Source organism: Erigeron canadensis, chromosome 4, assembly GCF_010389155.1.
Source record: "Erigeron canadensis isolate Cc75 chromosome 4, C_canadensis_v1, whole genome shotgun sequence".
Taxonomy (NCBI): Eukaryota; Viridiplantae; Streptophyta; class Magnoliopsida; order Asterales; family Asteraceae; genus Erigeron; species Erigeron canadensis.
In genome coordinates this window covers 32,671,312-32,693,564 of record NC_057764.1, presented here as the reverse complement: position 1 = coordinate 32,693,564, position 22,253 = coordinate 32,671,312, and the positions used below count along the sequence as shown (strand labels likewise).

The following is a 22,253-nucleotide window of genomic DNA, read 5'->3' as shown; positions in this document are numbered from 1 at the left end:
TCCGAGTGAAAAAGTGATAACTTTGAGTATTATGACTGTATCAAACCATCCATGTAATTTACCCTTTTTTTTATATGTTACATAACTGCACATTTGGATACGATGTGATTTTTATAGATGCAAATTTACAATTTGGAAAACCAAATCTCTTATCAGCTGTTTAGTCTTTGAGATGGTTAGAACTCAAACAATACACAGTAAGAATTTGTTTGGTAAGAACTAGAACTATGTACCTACCCGCACAATGCCTAATGATGAATGCTCTCTCAAGAAGGTAAATATAATCAAAAAATTATAACCCGCCAACCTGATACAGGTTGATCCAGGTCGACTGGATGGACATTTCTATTTGGCCCAACTTTCATATACCTTACATCTACGCCAGCTCTGGTGATCATCACCAGATGCCTTTGGACTCTGTTGGAAATCATTGAAAAGTAACCAGTAACTAAAAAACCGCCCAAAAAATCGACCGGTTAAAGACTATATGCAATCAAGAATTCATGTGAGTACCATGAAAGATTTCTAGTTTCTGATCATAAGCTTAACAGAGAGAAAGCAAGCTTATAACATTCCGAAGAGAAAGTCGGCAGTCACTTGGTGGTGGTGGTCGCCAGACTTTATATTCAAGCTTTATGCACAGAGTTGGCAGTCGACTTTACTGCATCATCCGAGGGTGAATATAGCTAAGGGGTCGACTTTACTGTTTAATCCAGGGGTGAAAGGGTACAAGCATCGTTCTAATTCAAGACATAACCACCTTCCTCTGATATATTATGATAGTTTTGAGATAAAACATATAACACCCCTATTAATTAACAATACATCCACGTAATCAAAATAGATAGCAAACAAAACACTAATTTGGACTAATCAAATCACCTACCGTAAAGAATATGATTATCTATATCCTCACATGTTTAGAGGAATCGACATTATCCAACTTGCAAACTATTTTGAAAGCAAAGACAACTACATTCATTAACCTTGTGAATGTATACTCCAGAGCCCAAACTATTAAAGACCAAATCTCGAGAAATTCTAGCATGTTAAATAATATCACAAACATAGTTCACATGCATATAGAATGAGTTTTTGTGTTATCCATATTCTACACATACATTGTTTAATCTGTAAACCATTTTGAACATAAAGACAGCAACAATCAAAACTGGATAGTTCGCATATATCTAAAAGCACACTTAAATGGGTAACCTACTACACCAACAAGATCTTATGGATTGTCCTATCTCAAAACAACACGCCATTTTACCTCACTTGAAGCATTTTGCATCCAGAAGAGCTTCACCCTCAAAAGGCTCTTGATCCTCAATCATTTGATTCACTCGCTCCTTTTGTGCCTCATCTGAAAGATCAACCTTGGTCCACTCAAAGAGCTCCATGTCATAGCACTCATCCATTACAAACTTTGGGATCTCTGGTCCGCGGAACAGCCACAATCCCTTCACCTTGTATGGGGGCTCGTTTCCAATGATCAACATCTTTCCAAAGGCGTACTTCCGTGCAAGGTCCATACGCTGGAGGAATCCACCAACCTTGTTCATGGTCACAAATGAGACAGTGTTCTCATCATTGTACTTATAATTGCAAAACCAAAGAGAGTAACCCTCAGGATCAAACATGTCCCAAAAACCTGCAACGGGTAAAAAAGTTAATCAGCCAATATCCCCAAGGGTAGTTCAAATAGCATGACATTATTTTATTCTAACAGTCAAGTGGCCATGTATTAACACTTGATAACCCATTAAATCATTATCTAAAATAGCATGGATCCATCACAAGTAACACTAGGAAACAACCAAAATAAAAGCCAAATATTCATCTACGAGATGACAAAAGAGGTTCTTCTTGGTACAAATTTGAAACCAAAAAATAATACTTTAAATTGCCACATTTTTTCATTTGTTCAAAGAAAGATGCATGTGTCCACTGTGATAACAAAACTATAGAAATACTTATACAATACTCTACTTCCTACAATAAAACAATTTAAACGATTCAAGGCAACAAAAACACTTAGGAGCTAACTAGTTTCATACTGACATAGAAAAGCAACCACTCTAAATACCTAATAGCCTATAAATGGTATTAACTAGTACTAAAATCAAAGGTATAATTCCTGCTTCAAATGGTACAAGATATAGATTAAAAAAATAAGTGTAGAAATACCTTTGATTGCAACCTCGCGGAAGTTACTCTTAGTGTTGGAGTACAGCCTCTTCCAGTCATCCAAAACCATCTTGCTTGGAGGTAGTAGATCAAGAGGATTCTTTGCCTTAGGCTTTGGTGCCTCTTCTTCCTCTGCAGCTTCGGGCTTCGGCTTAGGGGCCTCTTCTTTCTTGGCTTCTTTCTTAGGCTCCTCTTTTGGTTTGGCCTCTGGTTTCTTTGCTGAAGGAAGAGGAGGAACTGCTTCTGCTTGATTCAATTCACCAGTTATCTTGCTGAAATTTGGTTGATTAATCATGGTCCAGAAATACCTCTCAACATGTGGAAACTCAGATGTGAAGCTCTTTGTCATCAGCAATTTAAAACCCAACAACAAGTTGCATGTCATGATGATGTCAGCCAAGGTCACAGCATCACCAACCAAAAAAGTACGCGACGCAAGATGCGTGTTCAAAGCATCAAGACCTCTCTTCACGCCAGAAATATAGTTCTCCTCAACCTTCAAATTATGCATACAAATTTATCAGCAGGACTCTTTCCATAAATCATGTAATAACAAAAGTTGTTACAATGCCAAATTTAAGAGCCTGGATACAATTACTTTCCATTTTAGGTAGTGTATAAGAAAGACACTTCACCAGAAGGTTGGCAAGAAAAAGTTTCTCATAGTAAAAAACAATTAAAGAAGCAAAACCTAAGAAAACGAACAGCAGAGAAAAAGAAGTGACTAACAGGTTTGATGTAGTTGCCATATCCCACTCTTGGCCGTAACCATCCCATTAAATTTGCATCAAGCTCAAACGAAGAAAAGTCTATCCACTGCTCGATTTGACCCTGTACAAATATTTTAAGAAAAATACATCAGCTTATTATACATAATGTTATACCTTCAATGTGTGAAAATAACACAATAAACAAAATTGAACGTACATATTCTATTTTTGAAGACCCAAAGAGAGAGCTTCCATGGGCAACTGAGAAACCAAGAAAACAAAATAAGCACCACAACCGAAAATCAAATGAAGATAAGAATCAAAAGGCTAATTTGCCACTCACCATAACGAGCAATCGCATTACTCTCAAATACCGCCCCATCAGGAGTCTCAAGGACAGGAATCTGCACACATGCTTAATCATTTGAGAAACCATTTTATAAAGTGAAGTACATAGTGAAACGTGTGAATCAGATTAAACAAAGAATACACTCTACCTTTCCAATAGGGTTCATCTTTAGAAACTCAGGAGCCTTATTTGACACGCCCATCTCAAAATTATCAGCCATTTTAATATCAACGCCAACATATTCTGCAGCAATTAGAGCCTTGTAAACATTCTTGTTTACCCGTCCAGCATGCATGATCTGCAACAAAGTCACCGAATATATCAAACAAAATGTGAACAAATACCAAAATAATACACCTATCAAGTGATCTCAAACTGACATAACCCCTCGTTTTAAGAATCCAGAAGGCACGACATGTACTGTACAATGTAACACCAACACCTCATAAAGTAAATATAAATAGGCCTAAAATATATGCATAAAATTTTGCTCCATCCATTTAAAGGTTGATGCATTTTTTTCAATCTCCAACTCCACCAGCCAGGAATAACATTAAAAAAAAACAACAAACAATCGTAGGCTGAAAGTTAACAGGGTACTTCGCGAATGTTTAATTATAGAAAAACGGAAAAGTATCTGAGGTGCGCTTCAAAAACAAGAGAACTGGTCCAAATTTGATTATAATGAAGAAAATTTCATTGAATAAAAGTTGCTTGGTTATACTCAGCAATCATTCGTGTGGTTAATCCTCCATATATAACATAGAACAATGATATAAATGAAATGCCAGTATATACACAACGTAATTTCTATGTGTGTTGTATGCTTCTCATTTTGCAGCTTTTCAGAAATGAAAATAACAATTATTATCATTATTAACTCACGCCCTCTGATTTTTTTTCTTGAAAGGTTCACACCAACTACAACTCTCTCTCTCTCTCTCTCTCTCTCTCTCACACACACACACACACACACAATAAACATCAACTACCACCAGAAATGATCTCCGGCCACCATCACAATAATCTCTCCGGCCACCATACAACGAAACACACACACACACACACACATATATATATAAAAGTCACACATACACCCAGTATATACTGAAATCATTATCATTTGTAACGTGGTGGTTGATTGTTGGTGGTGGATCAGTGGTGGCACTTGCTTTCCGAAGGAGGATGGGTGGCGTGGTGGGGGTGTTAAGGAGGATGGATGGTGGCGGCTGTTGGAGGTGATGGCGGTTGTCGGAAATGATGTCGGATGGCGGCTGTCAGAGGTGATATCGAGTGGCAGTGGTGGATTCTAACAACTATCGGCACCCCCTAATTTCCTTCCCAAACATAATAGAAAATAAAAAACGTTTTCAGTAGTTTTCAAGACATAATTATGCCTCCCTTTCATTTTCTAACAAAAAAATATTTCGAGAAAAATTTCTGCAGCTAAAGGCATCCTTTTTAAGTTAGACCAGTTTTTACAAATCCATAACCTGATATTAACAAAAAAAATAATAATAATAATAAAATAAAGCAGATTTAATCACACAAAAATACTGATAGCAAAAAGGGCATATAATAATATTAAATCCCAAAATCACACAGAACAACTTCTAAGATTGATTTACTATAACTAAGATAGATAGATAGATGAAATGGATTACAAGAAAATTTAACTTAATATTAATAAAATACAAAAACAAAAAATAGTTTTAATAAAAGCCTAGCTAAGCTAAATCAGTAAAAAAAAAAATAGTTCTAACAACACAAACATAATTGTAATAGTAATCATATATTATATATAAGCATAATAAAGAAGAAGCAGAGCAAATAAATTATTAAGTAAAAAAAAAACTCACGAGTGCCATTTTGGGGCTCAATGATTGAATCGTATTCTGATTTGATTTGTTTTGATGGCCGACTTAGTTTTTAGGGTAATACAAATACAATGTAATATAAGTCAATGGAAACAAAGTGTGGGCTAAATATACTTGGGTGCCAGGCCAGCAAGCCGTTCTTCTAAAATTTTTTTTTTTTTTTTTTTTTTGAACGGAAAATTATTATTTTTTAATTAAGAGCTACAGTATTTGTTTAAAAATGCTAGAGTTAATTGCTGGATTCATCCATGTGGTTTACCCATTTTCGTGGTTTACATCCCTATTAAGTTTTTTTAAACAAAACCGTCCAAACTTGTCATATTCTTTGCAAGTTACATCCCTGTGGCTAACGACGTTATTATTTAGCCGTTAAGTCGACGCATGTGAGTTGCACGTGAGGGCAGTTTTGTAATCTGACACCCACAAATAACTTTGTAACTGCACGATTCGTCCCTGTGGTTTGTCCATTTTAGTGGTTTACATCCCTACTCAAGAATTTTCGTGGAATAGATCAAAAGTACGCAAATTTGTTGCATGTTCCATCCCTCTGGTTGATGTCGTCAAATTTTTTACGTTAAATGGGATCACGCGCATAAAAAGTTTGATGGGTTTTTCGAAAATTTGCAAACCGTCATTGATTTTCTGACAGTGAGATTAAACAACGTTCGGAGTATACAACTAAGCAAACCTGTTGATGGGTTGGTTAAAAATGCAAAATCCGCATTGATGAGCTTCCCCATTGGACAAACCACAGGGACGAATCATGCAATTACAAAATTGTTTGTGGGTGGCAGATTACAAAACTGCCCTCACGTGCACCTCACGTGTGTCGACTTAACGGCCAAATTAATAACGTCGTTAGCCACAGGGACGTAACTTGCAAATAATATGACAAGTTTGGACGGTTTTGTTTAAAAAAACTTAACAGAGATGTAAACCACGAAAATCGGTAAACCACAAAGACGAATCCTGCAATTAACTCAAAATGCTAAAATTAAATATACCAGTCACTTGCCCACGTGATGTAGCGGTGTGGTGGTGGTGGCAGCGACAACGACAACGGGTGGTGGTGGCAGGAGAGAAATTATTAACAAAGGTTTTTAGGGTAATACAAATAGATAGATGAAATGAATTACACGTACAAATCAAGAAATTATTAACAAAAGTTTTATTAAAATTCCGGGTTAAACCCGGGTTGCTTAACTAGTAAAAAAATAGAAGTAGACGGTAGAATGAACTTTTATAGACGGTACAACATTACAAGTGCATATCTGTTTAAACATTGTAGTTGTTATTATTTGTTGAGTAACACTATTTTTTGTTTAAATTTTTTATGGTTGCGTTTCTATATAAGAGTCAAAACCGGGTCCAAATTAGTTATAGATTTCGGTTTTAACATAATGACACCAAAGAGCGCATCTAATGTACCTAAATACACACCAAAAAAGCTCCTACGCCAACCATGGTTTGATAGATCTCCATACCCAAAACAAGGTACCATTAAGCATTTTGCATCAAGTGACTAATTTTTTAATTGCCAGATGGCCCAGATCCGCTGCTCAATTTGGCCCTGTCCAAATATACTAAAAAAAATAAAACAAAAAGGAAAATAGAACTTACATATTCTATTTGTAAAGACCCAAAGAAGAGGACTTCCCAGGCAATTGTAGAAAAAAAAACACGAAATAGTTCACACAAGCTTAATAAGTTGTTGTTTACCCATAGATTTTGCATTCGACTCTCTGTAATGACATCTATTGGGTTTTTTCCTGAACTAGCTAATTAACCCGGGTTTAACCCAGGCATATCAATCAAAGTTCTATAAAAACACATTTCCCTTTGCTACCTAGATCTTAGTATGTACGGGTATCGATAATGGAAGAGACTAGATCGAATAGGGCAATTTGTAATGCTCTCTTCCTTCCTGTCCTAAAGAAGGTAAATCTCATCGGCTGCCATTCTTCTTAGTTCTGAGGTATCTAATGTTGTCTTTCCGGATTGATTCTTAAAGTTGCGATAGTTTAACAATACTCGTATCCTCAAAAGTCAAAATAGTACATCTTATAAGTTATAATTAGTTTATTAACTTGCATAATATGTGGATAATTAAAAATCTGTTATGACAAGATTATTTAAATGATGAAACTTAAAAGACAATGTATAATTTATTAGTGATTTGTCACTAAAAAATTAAAAAATATATAGTTTTTTAAAAAACAACATTATAAAATAACAAAAATAAAAATGTAATAAATTGTAAGAAGAAAAGTGATTATGACATCATAAATAAATTTTTTAAAAAATAAAACTTAATTTTAAGAAATAATTTAGATGTAACAAATAAACAATATTTATGGAATGATTGTGTCACAACAATCCTCTTTTATTTAATATAAAATTTTTTTATTGGACTTTGTATAACCTTAAAAAAAAATTTGTGAAGATGCAAAGAGAGGGCTTCATAGCCACATATGCATGAATATTTTATTAATTTATAATAGTAAAACACTTATTTAAGGATAATGATATATAATGCCTAATTTATATATCTAATAATATGTCTAGACCATACATAAGATGATACGAGTACATGTTTTCCAAGAATTCTTTTTCATCATCTATGCCTTTGATTTTGTCACATGGCATGATCTCTTTTTTAAGCCTATTTATTAGACATATTTATCATTTTCCATATGATTAAGATGTTACCCATTAAACAAACAAATAAAATAATTAAAAATAAAAAAAATCCTAAATTTGCAAGAATTGACAAAAACACAAAAGAGAAACTTTCTACATTGTTGCTTAAAACGCACAAGATTGTGGCAAATACGTTTCCACCTCGGCCAAAAACTTATTAATAATCCGCCTTAAATATGTAACAACTTCCAGAAACACAAAGAGTACCAAACTTCGTAACATTGTTGCATAAAAGTTTCCTAAAAGTTCTACTAAAGCTACCGAAAGCCACAAATGATTACTTTTAGATAAACCCAAATTCCAATGATAGTAACCTGTATGAAAATCAAATACGAGTACAAGTTTAAATTAACATAAAAGAGTTACAGCTTTTCTAATGCTAATTATAGAAACAATGCGACATTCGTTACAGCTTTCAGAAAAACAAATCTTAAAAAGAAATGAGAAACTTTGAACCGGGTGTTTTAGGTCAATCCAAGCTAACCCTGCCCAGCCCATATCGAACCGTTGCAGTTACACGCTACGAGCCGTTAACCATCCCACCCAAGTTGGCCACCTTCAAATAAAATAAACAGATATATTGATAATCAACCTTGACTGTCTTAGTTGCATAATCATGTAGGTTTTTCAGTGATAAACTCCAACCCAACCTAACCCTGCCTGGCCCATTTTGAACCGTTACATTTGACCCGTTAACCATCCCACCCATTTTGGCCACCTTCAAATAAAATAAACAGATATATTAATAACCAACCTTGAGCATTTTGGTTGCATAATCACGTAAGCTTTTCATGTGATGGACTTCAGTTCTGACCCTTTGTTGTGTAGTTGTGCTAATGAATGCAAGAAGTGTGTTAGTGTGTGAGCATAAATAATACTAGCAAAATGTCACTACTACAGAATATTGTATCTGAAATTACACTCGTTTAACAAATGCTTGCTGGCAACTAGTCACAACATAAACTAATTTGTGAGCATAAATGATAGCACAATGACGCTACTATCTATATCTATATTATCTATACTCTGAACTTGACACTCCTTTTTTACCCGACAACATGCTTATAGATAAATAATCACTACATCAAGTACTAAACAACCTTAAAAATGCTTTGTTTCAATGAACACAGAATTAAGCTTTTGAAATAGTAGAGGTGGCTTTTCGGCCCAACCTCTTGTGAAGGGGTCAATTTTAGAAAAACTTTATTTTTGGAGTGTCTAATGAAAACCTTTAGTAAAGTAACAACATAAAAAATTAAACGGGTCAAATGGGTCGAATTCCAAAGTGTATTTCTTTGCATACAAACTCCTAAAAATGTTTTATCCTCCACCAATCAGTGAAAAGAGTGTTGTTAGGAGCTTTAACGAAGTTGTATATGAATATAGAATGTAAAAGTGGCACCAAGAATCACAAGCACTATCACAGTAGCACAAACTAGAAATGGCAAAACGAGTTTGGACAAGGATTATGGTTTAATGTATGAATTAATGAGATTCTATAAGAATGAACTTTTCTGTTATAGTAAAACATTAATATAGCATCATGTAGGCATGAAATTATACACTTTGAGCCACTTCCTAACACTTTCAGATGTTCATTTAACTTGTTTTTAAAGATTTTAGATTTCCCAACAGGTCCATGCTAAGTCTCCACATGTACGGAAGTATCATACCAATACTGAAGCATCAAAGAATTAGATATTGATCATAATCATGGCTTATACAGAAAGCTAAAAGTAAGCTTTGAATTGTAACTTGGAAGAAGGACCAGCGGCAAAAGTGGTTTCTCCCTCAAGTAATACACCTTCATCATCAGTAATTGAGATATATCTCCGAGAACCTGTTTGCAAGCAAACCGCTTTTCATTGTATTGTATTCTGACTACACATGCTATTAAGCTTGTTATGTTCAGATCCTACTGATCTCCTTGGAATTGACAGATTAGAGGTTTCAAGACACGATGACAGTTCAATCTTTGCAGATTAGAGGCATATGAAATGCATCACGTATCTCAGCTTCATCTACACTTGGTGGTTCCTAAGGGCTTAACGAGTCCACTGACCAAAGATTCGGAGAATCTGTGATCTTCCATTTATTGTACAGATTTTGTAGTTCAAGCTTAGGCAAATCACAAACCTATTAATCATGCATGATGTGTAACCATAACAAAGCATTGATCAAAGAATTTTACCCTAGTAGCAGAACTGATTTCTCCCCTAAGAACTGAAGATGATGATGATAAATCCGTAATCGTATATTCTTTAACTTCTTCTGGAAAGGGTTGCCAAATATCTCGTAGTTCCTCATTTGATGAGTGCACTTTAGAATTCATTCGAATAATTATGTTCTGTTTTGTGTTAAAAGGGTACAAAAGTTCAGCCCCAGGGACATCAATAACCTTGGAAGGATTCGGAAAAAGGTAGCTAAAGAAGGGATAGAATTACCTCTCCGTAATAATCGAAATGTTTGAATAGCCTAGAGTCAAATTCCCTAGAAAGAGCTACAACATCAGAGCATTCAGTGTGACCAGCCACGACATCATAACGCACTGTAACTTTCAAGTGTGGGTCCATGCATAAGGTATCGGGATTTTACAAATAGATTTTATTATTCGTAACAGCCTCAGGAAGAAACAACTCCATCAGTGCAAGATCGCTATATGTGAGATCCCTGAAAATTAAAAATAACCATATAAGATGGTTTAGTTAGAATGTAAAGTTTCAAAAAAATTGACTTAAAAACACTTCTTCAAAAACCAAAAAACAAAAAGCTGGCCGGCCCCTACTATACCTTCCTATGTGTATTTTAACATGGAGGCAATATGTTATCATATATAGTTAAGCCCTCCTGGTCATCAAGCATCACCAGAGAGAGTAGCACAGTTGCGAAAAGCTCTGAAAGTTGTTCGTATCTGGTATCAAACAAAAAAACCAAAAATAAACTAAATAAAAAGATTCAGAACTTATAAACTAACATAGAGGTGGAAATTTCAACCAATTTACTGGCGAATGCGTCAATACAAAAATATGTGAAAAACCACATCATGACAATTTGAATATTAGACAGAAAATATGTATAAAATGCGCGTTATGTGTAGTCATTTACTCAGTTTCAAACCAAACATTTTTGAATGATATTCATGAAATTATTTAAGGTCAAAAGGTTCAAAGCAGGTAATGTGTAATGAATAATGATAACTCACTTCTCTGGGAGTTGACGCGGTTCTTCTTGTATTCCAAGAATGTTATGAATATATGGTTTTTCTATTATTCGACAGGCAGCCAAGTCATCGTCGTCGTCAAAGACAATGTCAATGTCGTACACATCTTTTGATCCATGGTTTGCGAAAATAACAGGCACAATATTTGAGTAGGGACCTGATCACCTGACAATCATAATCAAATACTTAGAATTTATATATAATTAGCTGCTAAGAAAAACAAATAAAATGCGATTGTTCAAGAAAGAATCCTATTAGACATGATAAAGGGAATTACAATATAATAAGGCAAATTGTAGGATCACTACTAGTTTCGATGTATCATGGATTGATAGATAAATGATAATAAGTTGAGAAAAGTGAAGAAGCTTAAAAACTTGCCAGACGTTTTACTCAACTATATATGCATGATTTATTAGGAAAATTCCAATTAAGCACCATCCCTATCCCTAACATAGCAATGAAAATCCCACGTAGTTGTCAACTTCAAAATGAGATATTCTTGCATTTAAACAACATACTCTCATTTAATTTCGAAATCATTTTGAAATTAAATGTGGATATCAAAACCATTTTGAAATTAATGGAATTTTTTTAAATTGTTACTTAATTTCTTTAAAAACTTAATTATGTTAAAGCCTTATCTATAAATCTAAAATCTATAAATCTATCTATATCTATAAACCTCTATAAAGCGTATTGGTTTTTTATTTTAGTTTTTTATTTTTAAAAATTAAACACATTTTATTCCCATAATACCCCTTAAACATATTTTTTTTTCCTTCCTAAAATATCCTATTTAAACTTAAAACACTTATATACCCCCTTTTCCTCATACTCTTAATTATAATACACTTTAATCCACTTTCTATTACCCTCTATCGTCTCCTTTCTTCTCTACCGCCTCCCTCAATCTACACCACTGCCTTTCATTTCCACTATCACTGCAACGAGTCATGGAGACAAAATGGGATTTATTGTGGTGGAATAAGCTTAGGTTGACTAAAAAGTAACAAACTTTTAGGCCTGTTTTTTTAAGTGATTAAATGTATAAAAATATAAATCAATGTTGTTTTTGATAAATAGTGACTAACAATCTGTCTTGCATGTTTTGGGAGATGGATAAAGCATGGCAAACCAACTATTAGGGATGAAACCGTTCGCAGCAGCACAGATGGCAGGTTAAATTTTGAGTCAAAAGGTTCTTTTTTTGGGTGGCCTAGTCGGAATTAGACTTTCCATTCAATTCGTGACACATGACGGCGAGATTCCTCTACCACCACTCTGGATAAATAGAGGCTTGATTTGATAAGCTTTTGTGCTCTTACAAAAACAAAAAAACATAAGTTTTCTACCTGTTTCTAGTAACTTGGTTTATAGTACTACACTGTTTGCTATTCCAAAACACTTCTACTACACATACAAAATGTTGAATTTTTAATAACGTTTTTAAACAACTAGATTGACTCACTAGGTCAACATACTTTGGTCACCAGGGGAGTCAATTTCACGTATAATGCATCATGGTATACCTTGATACATAGTCGTAAGATATTCATTTTTTGAAAATAACATTCAACTCGCAAAACATTTTGATTTTTAAATGAGCAAGAAACACCACAAACAATCAAAACATAGCCGTTTACTTCATGAGAGTATACTCTGGAACCAGTAATTAGAAGACCAAAACTGGATAACTATAGGTTTTAACATCAAGAAACCAAAGTTCACATATACCTAGAAACAGACACCAAAAAAAACATCCACAGCTGCCATAATTTGATAAAATCTGCATCACCCAGAACATTGCACCAGTGTACCTCTCACTTAAAGCATTTTGCATCCAAAAGAGCTTCACCCTCAAAAGGCTCTTGATCCTCAATCATTTGATTCACTCGCTCCTTTTGTGCCTCGTCTGAAAGATCAACCTTGGTCCACTCAAAGAGCTCCATGTCATAGCACTCATCCATTACAAATTTGGGGATCTCTGATCCACGGAATAGCCACAATCCCTTCACCTTGTATGGGGGCTCGTTTCCAATGATCAACATCTTTCCAAAGGCATACTTACGTGCAAGGTCCATACGCTGAAGGAATCCACCAACCTTGTTCATGGTCACAAAAGAAACAGTGTTCTCGTCATTGTACTTGTAATTGCAAAACCAAAGAGAGTAACCCTCTGGGTCATACATGTCCCAAAAACCTACAACCATCAAAATTTTAATCAGTTCCAATACACAGTAGTAGTATATAGCAAGGTGATACTTATCAATTAGCCAGTCTATAAAATCAAATACATCATCAGTAAAACCAAAATCACAAGAGACGGAAACATGCAAAAATGTTGCATTAAAAGGTGACAAATTGAGTAACACAAGTTGGGTAAAAAGCCAATCGACACATTTTACTTACAAAACTTGAGACCCATCAAAAAGACGGGTAGACAACCTCTTTATATTATAATAAATAAGAAAGATATATGTATCAGATATATGTCAAAAAAGAGAAGACTGGCGCATATCATATATTCTATATGAATATAAAAACTGCTGAAAATAATCATAATAAGAGATTTAAAGGACTTTAAGCAATGAAAAACACACTTCCAGACTCTTTAGCTCCTTATCAGGTTTATTAAACTAAAAGTTCTAGTAACCTACTTGATCTGTTAAAAGGAAAAGCCAAAAGCAAATGATCAGAAAAGTATATATATATATATATATAAAATCTTCAGGATATATAACCAGAAAGTTCTAACTACTATTAACAGTAGATGCACAAGTATCAGACTAAATTGGTATACAAAATAGATAAACAATAAGATGAAATACCTTTGATAGCAACCTCACGGAAGTTACTCTTGGTGTTAGAGTAAAGCCTCTTCCAGTCATCCAACACCATCTTACTTGGAGGTAGCAAATCAAGAGGATTCTTTGCCTTAGGCTTAGGCGCCTCTTCCTCCTCGGCAGCCTCAGGCTTTGGTTTGAGGGCTTCTTCTTTCTTGACTTCTTTTTTTGGCTCCTCCTTTGGTTTGGCTTCTGGTTTCTTTGCCGAAGAAAGAGGAGGAACGGCTTCTGTCTGCTTGACTTCACCAACTATCTTGCTGAAATTTGGTTGATTAACCATGGTCCAGAAATACCTCTCAACATGAGGAAACTCAGAAGTGAAGCTCTTTGTCATCACCAATTTAAAGCCCAACAACATGTTACAGGTAACAATTATGTCTGCCAGGGTAACAGCATCACCAACCAAGAAAGTACGTGAAGCTAGATATGTGTTCAAAGCAGCAAGCCCTCTCTTCAAGCCAGCAATGTAGTTCTCCTCAGCCTTCGAATCATACACATTAAATTATCAATACAACGCACTAAAAAAAACATGATGTGACAAGTATCTACTATGTAACGACAATTTTGTTAAACACTTGAAACTCTAAACAACTTTCCGCAGCTATAAAAAAAACTTAGATGCAATAGTGTGTGATGATTTAAAACAGAGTGATTAAATCAACACAACAAAACTTAGATTTGTATACAGTGTAAAATGAAGTATAATAAATGGTTGAAAGTCAAAAAAAAAAAAGTGTCTAGAGAAACAAGTAACTAACAGGTTTGATGTAGGTCCTAAATCCCAATCTTGGGTATGCCCAGCCCCCAATATTTGCATCAAGCTCAAACGAAGAAAAGTCTATCCATTGTTCAATTTGACCCTGCAAAAATAATTTAGAAAATTAACTAGAATCCAGAAATAAGAATCGCAAACCTTTCTATGGAGAACTATTAAAAAAAACCTACATATTCAATTGCTGAAGACCCAAAGAGGGAACTTCCTCGGGCAACTGCAAAAACAAGATGACAAATAAGAACCACCATCGACTATAAGAAAATATATATTGAAACCAACAAACTATTCGACACTTACCATAGCGAGCAATTGCATTACTCTCAAAAATAGTTCCCTCGGAAGTTTCAAGAACAGGGACCTGCAATAATGACGAACCATGAGGGTGGTAAATTTTATAATACTTTTTGTACTTCCATAGAAAGTATGAGTTAACGTAAAAACTGAAAGCATACCTTTCCAATAGGGTTCATCTTAAGGAACTCAGGGGTCTTATTTGACACACCCATCTGAAAGTTATCAACCAACTTTATTTCAACACCGCCAACATATTCTGCAGCAATTTGTGCCTTGTAAGTATTCTTGTTAACTGCGCTGTGCAAAACCTGCAACCAAGTTAAGTCATAAGTTAATACAGATACACATTACAGACATAAATCATTATATCTGATGTTGACTAAAACACAGTTTTTATGTCAGATACTACAGTATCAGAACTTTCAAAAGTGTAAATTTATACATGAACTATTCAAACAAAAGAAATTAACATTCAAATGTCAATGAGAATTTTCAAAAACTTAATAATTAATGACTTAAAAAGTAATAATAAAATGCACCAATTTTGTCGTTCAACCCTAAATTCCAGTTAGTTTGAAAACAGTTTATATTTGGTCCTTGTAGTTCATTACTTTCTGATCGAACCCATTGTGGCTACGGAGAGAGACTGATAATCCGTTTAACCATAGGGCCTAATTTTGTAATTTTATTATTTTCACTATTACACATTTACACGTAAGTATCATCTAAATACACTCCCACACGAAAAACAAAAATCATATGAAAAGTGTAACTAATTTTTCAGGTACATTACCGTAACAATAAAGCAAAATCACTATCACTTAATACAAACTTAATAAATATCTAAACAAAAGTAGCACTCAAAATAATAACAAACAATCATATGCTAAAACTTAACAGATTTTAGGTACATTACAAATACAATAGAGCGGAATCACTTAATACAAAATTAACAAATATCTACACAAAAATAACACTCAAAATAATAGCAAACAATCATTATGCTAAAACTTAACAAATCACAATCCCTTAATACAAAATTAATAAATATCTAAACAAAAAATAGTATTCAAAATAATAACAAACAATCAAATGCTAAAACAAAACAGATTTTGTAACATGCAGGCCAATTTTTATATGTACAATATATTAAATATTAACTTGAGAAATAAATCATATACATTATAAACACTTAATATCAATAAACAAATAAAATATTGCTAAAATAAACTGTAATTGAACTTTTAAGAAAAGTGAAAACTCACAAGCGCCATTGCTTATGGAACAAACGATCGCCTACTGAAACCGATCTACAAAAGTGAAAACAATTGAAATAAGTGTTTAAATTAAACAAAAATAAATAAATGTATGTGCGTGAGAATATAATATATAGATGTAGGTAATGTATGTATATATAAATATAAGAAGGGAAAGAGATGGAGATATAAAATACCTGAAGGTGAAGAGACGAAGGCTTTACTCCAAAGCTAAAAAAGAGTGAGTGAATGATAGAGAGAAAGGTAAATCTAGGGTTTTGGTTTATTTATAGTAGTACGTCTATGGGTTTTGTATATGAAATATGGGCCTCCTCGATAGTAACGAAAACTTATATTGGGCACGGCCCATTATCATTTCTATCTATTGCTTTAATTTGATTTCTTTTGAATCAAGTTATCGTATATGTTTTACCTTTAAAAAATAAAAAATAAAAGAAGTTATCAAGTATGTTACACAAAACTAACAAATTTCGTGTTGTTAAAAGTTCGGCATATTGACACGATTAGACATTTAATAAGATATTGTGTACTTAGCAAATCCACCTCTTGGGATTATAATTATTAATATTGAGATTTGATTTTTCTTAAAATAAATTATGTATTAATTAAGACTAATATGAACTTAATTTTGTATACTTAAGGATTATTATGTTAAAAGAATTTCCATGAGCTTTTTCTTGATTTCCAATTTCGGTTTAGGAGATGAAATGTCTATTAACTAGTTTTTTAACTGGTTTTATTGTATAACCTATTAGTTATCGTGTTGTGTTTGTGTATATAAAAATATCACAATTAGTTTTCATGTTGTGTGCCTGTCCAACTCATATTGGTGTCGTGTATTATCGTGTCATGTTTTATTGTGTCGTGTCTAACGTGTTATGTCAGCTTAAGTATAAATGCATTTTATAATGAGTTAGAAAACTATAATTGACAAAACTCATGAATAACTTTACAATGTTACTAACAATTTTACCTTTTATCTAATTAAGTATTTTTTTTGCTAGGTTATATGACTTGTGCGATGCACAACCGGTTAATGTATAGCTTTAAAAAAAATTAATCAGTTATTAATTGATAAGAGTTACGGTGATACATCCTAGATTAAAGATCAAAAATTAATAAGCTACCCCTTTTACCTGCTAGTCATTACTCATTAGCATATGACGTCTATGGGTAAATTAATGCACGTTCCGCAGTCTACACAAAGATGTAGCAGCCAGCAAGCCAATGTCAAGTTCAAAAGAATCTTAATCTTAATCTTTATATATACTAAAAGAATACCGTTCAGGTTTCATCGAAGACGGTTCCGTTTGGTCGTTTCTTTCGCAATGACAATCAACAAAAGTCAAGGACAATCTTTATCGACCGTTGGTCTGTATCTACAACGTCCAGTTTTCACGCACGGACAGTTGTATGTTGCGATCTCTCGGGTTAAGTCGGAAAAAGGATTCAAGGTGCTGATTTGCGACAAAGATAGGAAGCTGAAAAACAGCACAACAAATGTCGTCTACAAAGAAGTGTTGCAAAAGATGAAGGAGGATACAACCTTCTAATGTTCAAACTATTGAATGCATTTACTTTTAATTAGGTTGTTAACATCTTACATGTTTTTGTTTTAATATCTTTCACGATTGTTTCTAGGATTTTTTCCTTTTCAATTAATAAGACTTTTTATCTTGAATATTCTTAACCTTTTCAAATAATCTAATTTTTGGAACCAAGTACACCCGTGTATATGACACGGGATTAATAAGACTTTTTATCTTGAATATTCTTAACCTCTTCAAATAATCTAATTTTTGGAACTAAGTACCCCCGTGTATATGACACGGGTCTAAAATCTAATATATATACTATAAGACAGTTGAACTAATGATTAATTAACCAATCACATTGTTCGATTTCATCAAATTGACTTTTGATGATGTCATCATTTAAATAAACTACAAACTAAAAATCCTAATAATCAATATCTAAATATATTATTATATTAATATTTATATTAATTTGTAGAAAAATTCTCATTAATTTACTTTTTTGTTTACCATCAATAAATTACACTTTTTAGCCCTGAATATATAATTTATATTTACTTTTTGTCATCAACTTTAAAGAATTTTTTAAAATTTACAATCATTTAATTAAATAAAAAAAGTTTAACATATAAAAAAAATTACTTGTGATCATGCACCATCAATATGTCTAAGCTAATAATGACAATGGCGAACATATGATTATTGTACTACAACTTGCAAAATATAACACTTTAAACTGTGTTTCTTTAAAATTATAAGTTTTTATGACGTAAATGTATGAAGATCTAATATTAATAATATCGTAAATCTCATGTCCAGTGTTGGATACGGGTCTAAAATCTAGTATAAATTTTTTTGGTTCATCTCACCGGGTCTTCAAATGTTTAAAGTTTTATATGGTACATACATACATCCATTAGTTTCTTAATCCTGTTTTCACTTCATTGATCTTTCTTGATATTCAATCTTATCGTTTGGCAATAAATTAAAGAATATGTTAAACAAAATCTGTCTTTGTATTATGTGGGACTCTTTACACGTTTGAGTGATTATTGTAGTTCCATTCGATATTGAAGTTTCCAAATGTTAGTTAGCAATTTGGTTAAAGATTTATCAGTCTGTATATTGATTGTTGGTGCATAACAATGTGTAACACTTAAACCCATTATCATTGTGATCTATGTAGTAGAGCAAAACAATTTATATATGCTTAGAACGAAAATTGCTTGATTAATTATACACTTACCATCATATACAAAAAATCATTACCAAATTTCTGAATATGTAAAGCATATAATCTGGCCATAAAATAGAAGAAAATTGCTTGATTAATGTGGTTTGTGATATTCACTCTGAAATGGGTGTTATTCATTTTTATACGGTGATTAAATATCAAGGATCTGTGGCGCAATGGTAGCGCGTCTGACTCCAGATCAGAAGGTTGCGTGTTCGATTCACGTCAGGTTCATATTTTGCCAACTTTTTTTTTCAGTTTTGCGTAATTAATAGAGATTATTAGATTACCGCCTAATAGTATGAGATACTTCCACAGACAGCCCCCCATTATGTCTGGATTTGCCAAATGACTCACTAATTTTCTACTTTGCAATTGGCCATCTTGGAAGATTATATTTATATATATTGAGAAGGCTACAATATTTTGTAATGTAAGATTAAAATGAGGTGGTATGTAAATCATCACTTTATTTATGATTAATACATATTTTTTCACATTTTATACAATACAACATCATAAATCATATATGATGGTGAATGATTAAATCAATATAGTGTACGGTTCATCACCTTATCTATGGTTGATATCATACTATTTTCCAGTTTGAGTTTTTTTACTATATTTTGGTGAAAATCAGTGTTTTTCTTAAAATCAGTAGTAAACTCCAAACCAAATATACAGAACTAAATTAGTAAGTCTATACAAAAGTAGCACTGGAAAAGCTAAAGGAGAAATTTACAAATAATGATGTACACCTTAAATATACAAAACTTTTGTAACCTTAATCAATTTCACTAGTATTTTGTGACACGCACTAGTATGTGAATAAGTAAATTTTGATTGAAACTTCTCTAAGAAGGACAACCTTCCATTTTAAGCATAGCCCAAGATTAAATAAATAAATAAAAGTATTGTATATTTTAAGTTCACCAATGTGTACAACTAATTGGTCCACAAAATAATTCAATTAGCTTAGTTTATCATATCCTTACTTAGGATATACATGTTGATGATGGTTTGGCCACTGCACTCCTTCCCTAGAACAAGGTAGAGGTGTTTTATGTGCAATGTAGGTTGGGTATTGCTGGCCCGGCATCAATACTGAGAAATCCGTTGCATATGTCGTTTGTGCCTGTCACAAACGAAGCAACGGGTTACTTTAATGGAATGCACCACATAAAAATGAGATGGTCACTTATTGTATGAACTTACGCGTGGTTGGGGGTCTACGAGTTTGTGCATCGCCCTTGATCCGTGTGGAGAGTGATCATTAGGGGCTTGTTGAGGCAATGGGAAAGAGGCATTTGGTCTAAAAAGATGTTCGAATATAGCCATTATAAGGAACATTGATATTAAGACGGCCGTGGCAACAAAACCAAAAGATATTGCATTCATCGATGTCCCAAAGTTCTTCCATGGACCTTCGCCGTCACCTCCACCATCAGCTCCTATTTGAGGTGAGCTATGGGGAGAATTCGTGTACATGTTCCATGCCTTTGACCTTTCCGAATTGAACTCATTCATAGTTGTCCTTTTAGAATCTCTTATTACAAAATCAAATCAGCCCTGATTAAACAACGAAAAACATAAAACCAAGAATTCCAAATTTAGTAAGTCAAAACGACATATATATGGAGATAATCTTTCGAATAAATCATCAAAGAATAAAGAAAGAAGGCATATTAAAGCGCGCAATATATACTAGGACAATGACATAACATCATCATAACTACTAATAACTTAATAACTGAACAATAGACAATAAAAAGTTATGGTTTTATTTTCTAGACTAAGAAAAGATGAGTTTAATTAGTTACCTTGTTTCCAAACAAAGATGGCCTTCCGATTTATCGCAAGGTTTTATTCAACTTTTGCTGCTTTCGAATACATACACAGGGGATTGTGTTTGTTGAGAAATGAACACAAAACACTTCTCTATGATTCTATATATGATCATATGTTATTGAGCACAAAGCACAAGACCATATATAGATAATATTTATGTTGTGTGTAATGATACTTGATGCTTAATTAACTTGATGAATACTATACCTTACTTGTTGCCTAGAGAAACCATAAGAAATATAATGAGAAAACCTCTTATAAGAAATCAAAAGCATGGGCCTTTGTTGTCTGGAGAGTCACAACAATACTGACCTATTGGTCCTTTTTTAAAGCAATATATTTCACTTTTCATCTAATCCTTGCGCTGGCACTTTTTTAGTAATTTATATACATATATGTAGCAAATTTAGTACATTTGATGACAGGTTAATTAACATGAGTAATTTTTACATTATTTCATGTTTCTTTCGTTTTTCCGTATAAATTTAATAACGTATTTTGTTACGCTAATAATAGAGTCTTAATTGAAAAAATACACATAATTTTCTCATTCGCGTTAGTTTTAACACGCTAAACAATAAACATGTTTGATTGAACCGTTTCTTTTAAGCTTTTAAAGCCTAACCATTCGCCAATTGCCAACAACAAAAAAGCCTAGATCACGACACCTTATTCACATAGATGTGTTTAAATGATAACCAACAATTCTTAATTTCGTATGGTTTATGAAACTTTGTTTTGATGTTTGTTAAGAGACTCGATACAATTCCTTGTGGTCTTCGACGAATTAATCATATTGAGATCGTGAACATTTGTGTATCGATTTGGTCTATTTGGATCCTTATTAATTAAGGTATACATGTCTGACCTAACCCAACCCAGCCCAATTACCCATCCCAAGTAGATGGAACCATATGGGTGTGATAATTGAAGAGAGGAACATGACACATTCCACTAAATATAAAACAAAACATGAATGAAAGCTGCCATAAAGAACTAATAAAGGGACTTAGGGACCTATATTAATAAATTATTTGAAAATCTTTTACAAAATTTGGGATGGGAGCTAAACATCATCCAACCCCACATAGAAAATATAAAAAATAATAAAAGTTCAAAGTTCAAATATAAATAAAATGTAAAAGAAAAAAAAAAGGAGAATCAATGTTGGATATCATACAGCTATGCGGTCATCATTCAAGCCAAGAAACAAATGCACCTATGTAGTTGATGTTGACCATGTCAACAAATTAACAACACCTTCTATTTGTTTGTTCTCTTGTATCGATAATTCTGGTATTCTGTTGAAAAAAAAGGTGTCTTAAGTCTATGGTTCTGAAATCATTGTCACCTCTAGTCTCTATAAGAAAATAATACACATATTATTGCAAATTAAAA

General features: G+C 33.2%; 2 protein-coding genes and 1 non-coding gene across 5 annotated transcripts; 1 reads left to right on the top strand and 2 right to left on the bottom strand.

The window, feature by feature from the left end:
* Positions 1–1,031: 1,031 nt before the first annotated feature.
* On the bottom strand, positions 1,032–16,477 carry LOC122595567 (elongation factor 1-gamma-like). Of its 3 annotated transcripts, XM_043767951.1 has the most exons (9): positions 16,415–16,477; positions 16,227–16,271; positions 15,120–15,269; positions 14,965–15,025; positions 14,838–14,881; positions 14,651–14,752; positions 13,878–14,373; positions 12,905–13,249; positions 1,032–1,309 (listed from the first exon to the last, which is right to left on the bottom strand). In XM_043767951.1, exons 2-9 carry the CDS (start codon positions 16,233–16,235, stop codon positions 1,275–1,277), a joined length of 1,242 nt encoding a protein of 413 aa, XP_043623886.1. In that variant the 5' UTR covers positions 16,236–16,271; positions 16,415–16,477; the 3' UTR covers positions 1,032–1,274. The 3 variants fall into 3 exon arrangements, with proteins under 3 accessions (XP_043623886.1, XP_043623884.1, XP_043623885.1); XM_043767950.1 differs by lacking the exon at positions 1,032–1,309 and having other exon boundaries at positions 12,672–13,249; XM_043767949.1 differs by lacking the exons at positions 12,905–13,249; positions 13,878–14,373; positions 14,651–14,752; ... (3 more) ...; positions 16,227–16,271; positions 16,415–16,477 and adding exons at positions 2,191–2,686; positions 2,920–3,021; positions 3,118–3,161; ... (1 more) ...; positions 3,398–3,547; positions 5,109–5,214 and having other exon boundaries at positions 1,032–1,654.
* A 2,692-nt stretch (positions 16,478–19,169) lies between these two features.
* On the top strand, positions 19,170–19,241 carry TRNAW-CCA. The gene has a single exon. It is a non-coding gene; the product is annotated as a tRNA-Trp (tRNA).
* Positions 19,242–19,969: 728 nt separating this feature from the next.
* LOC122598200 lies at positions 19,970–21,079 on the bottom strand. The gene is made up of 3 exons (XM_043770800.1): positions 20,828–21,079; positions 20,223–20,576; positions 19,970–20,142 (listed from the first exon to the last, which is right to left on the bottom strand). The coding sequence occupies exons 2-3, from the start codon at positions 20,532–20,534 to the stop codon at positions 19,999–20,001; spliced, it is 456 nt and encodes a 151-aa protein (XP_043626735.1). The 5' UTR covers positions 20,535–20,576; positions 20,828–21,079; the 3' UTR covers positions 19,970–19,998.
* Positions 21,080–22,253: the final 1,174 nt, after the last annotated feature.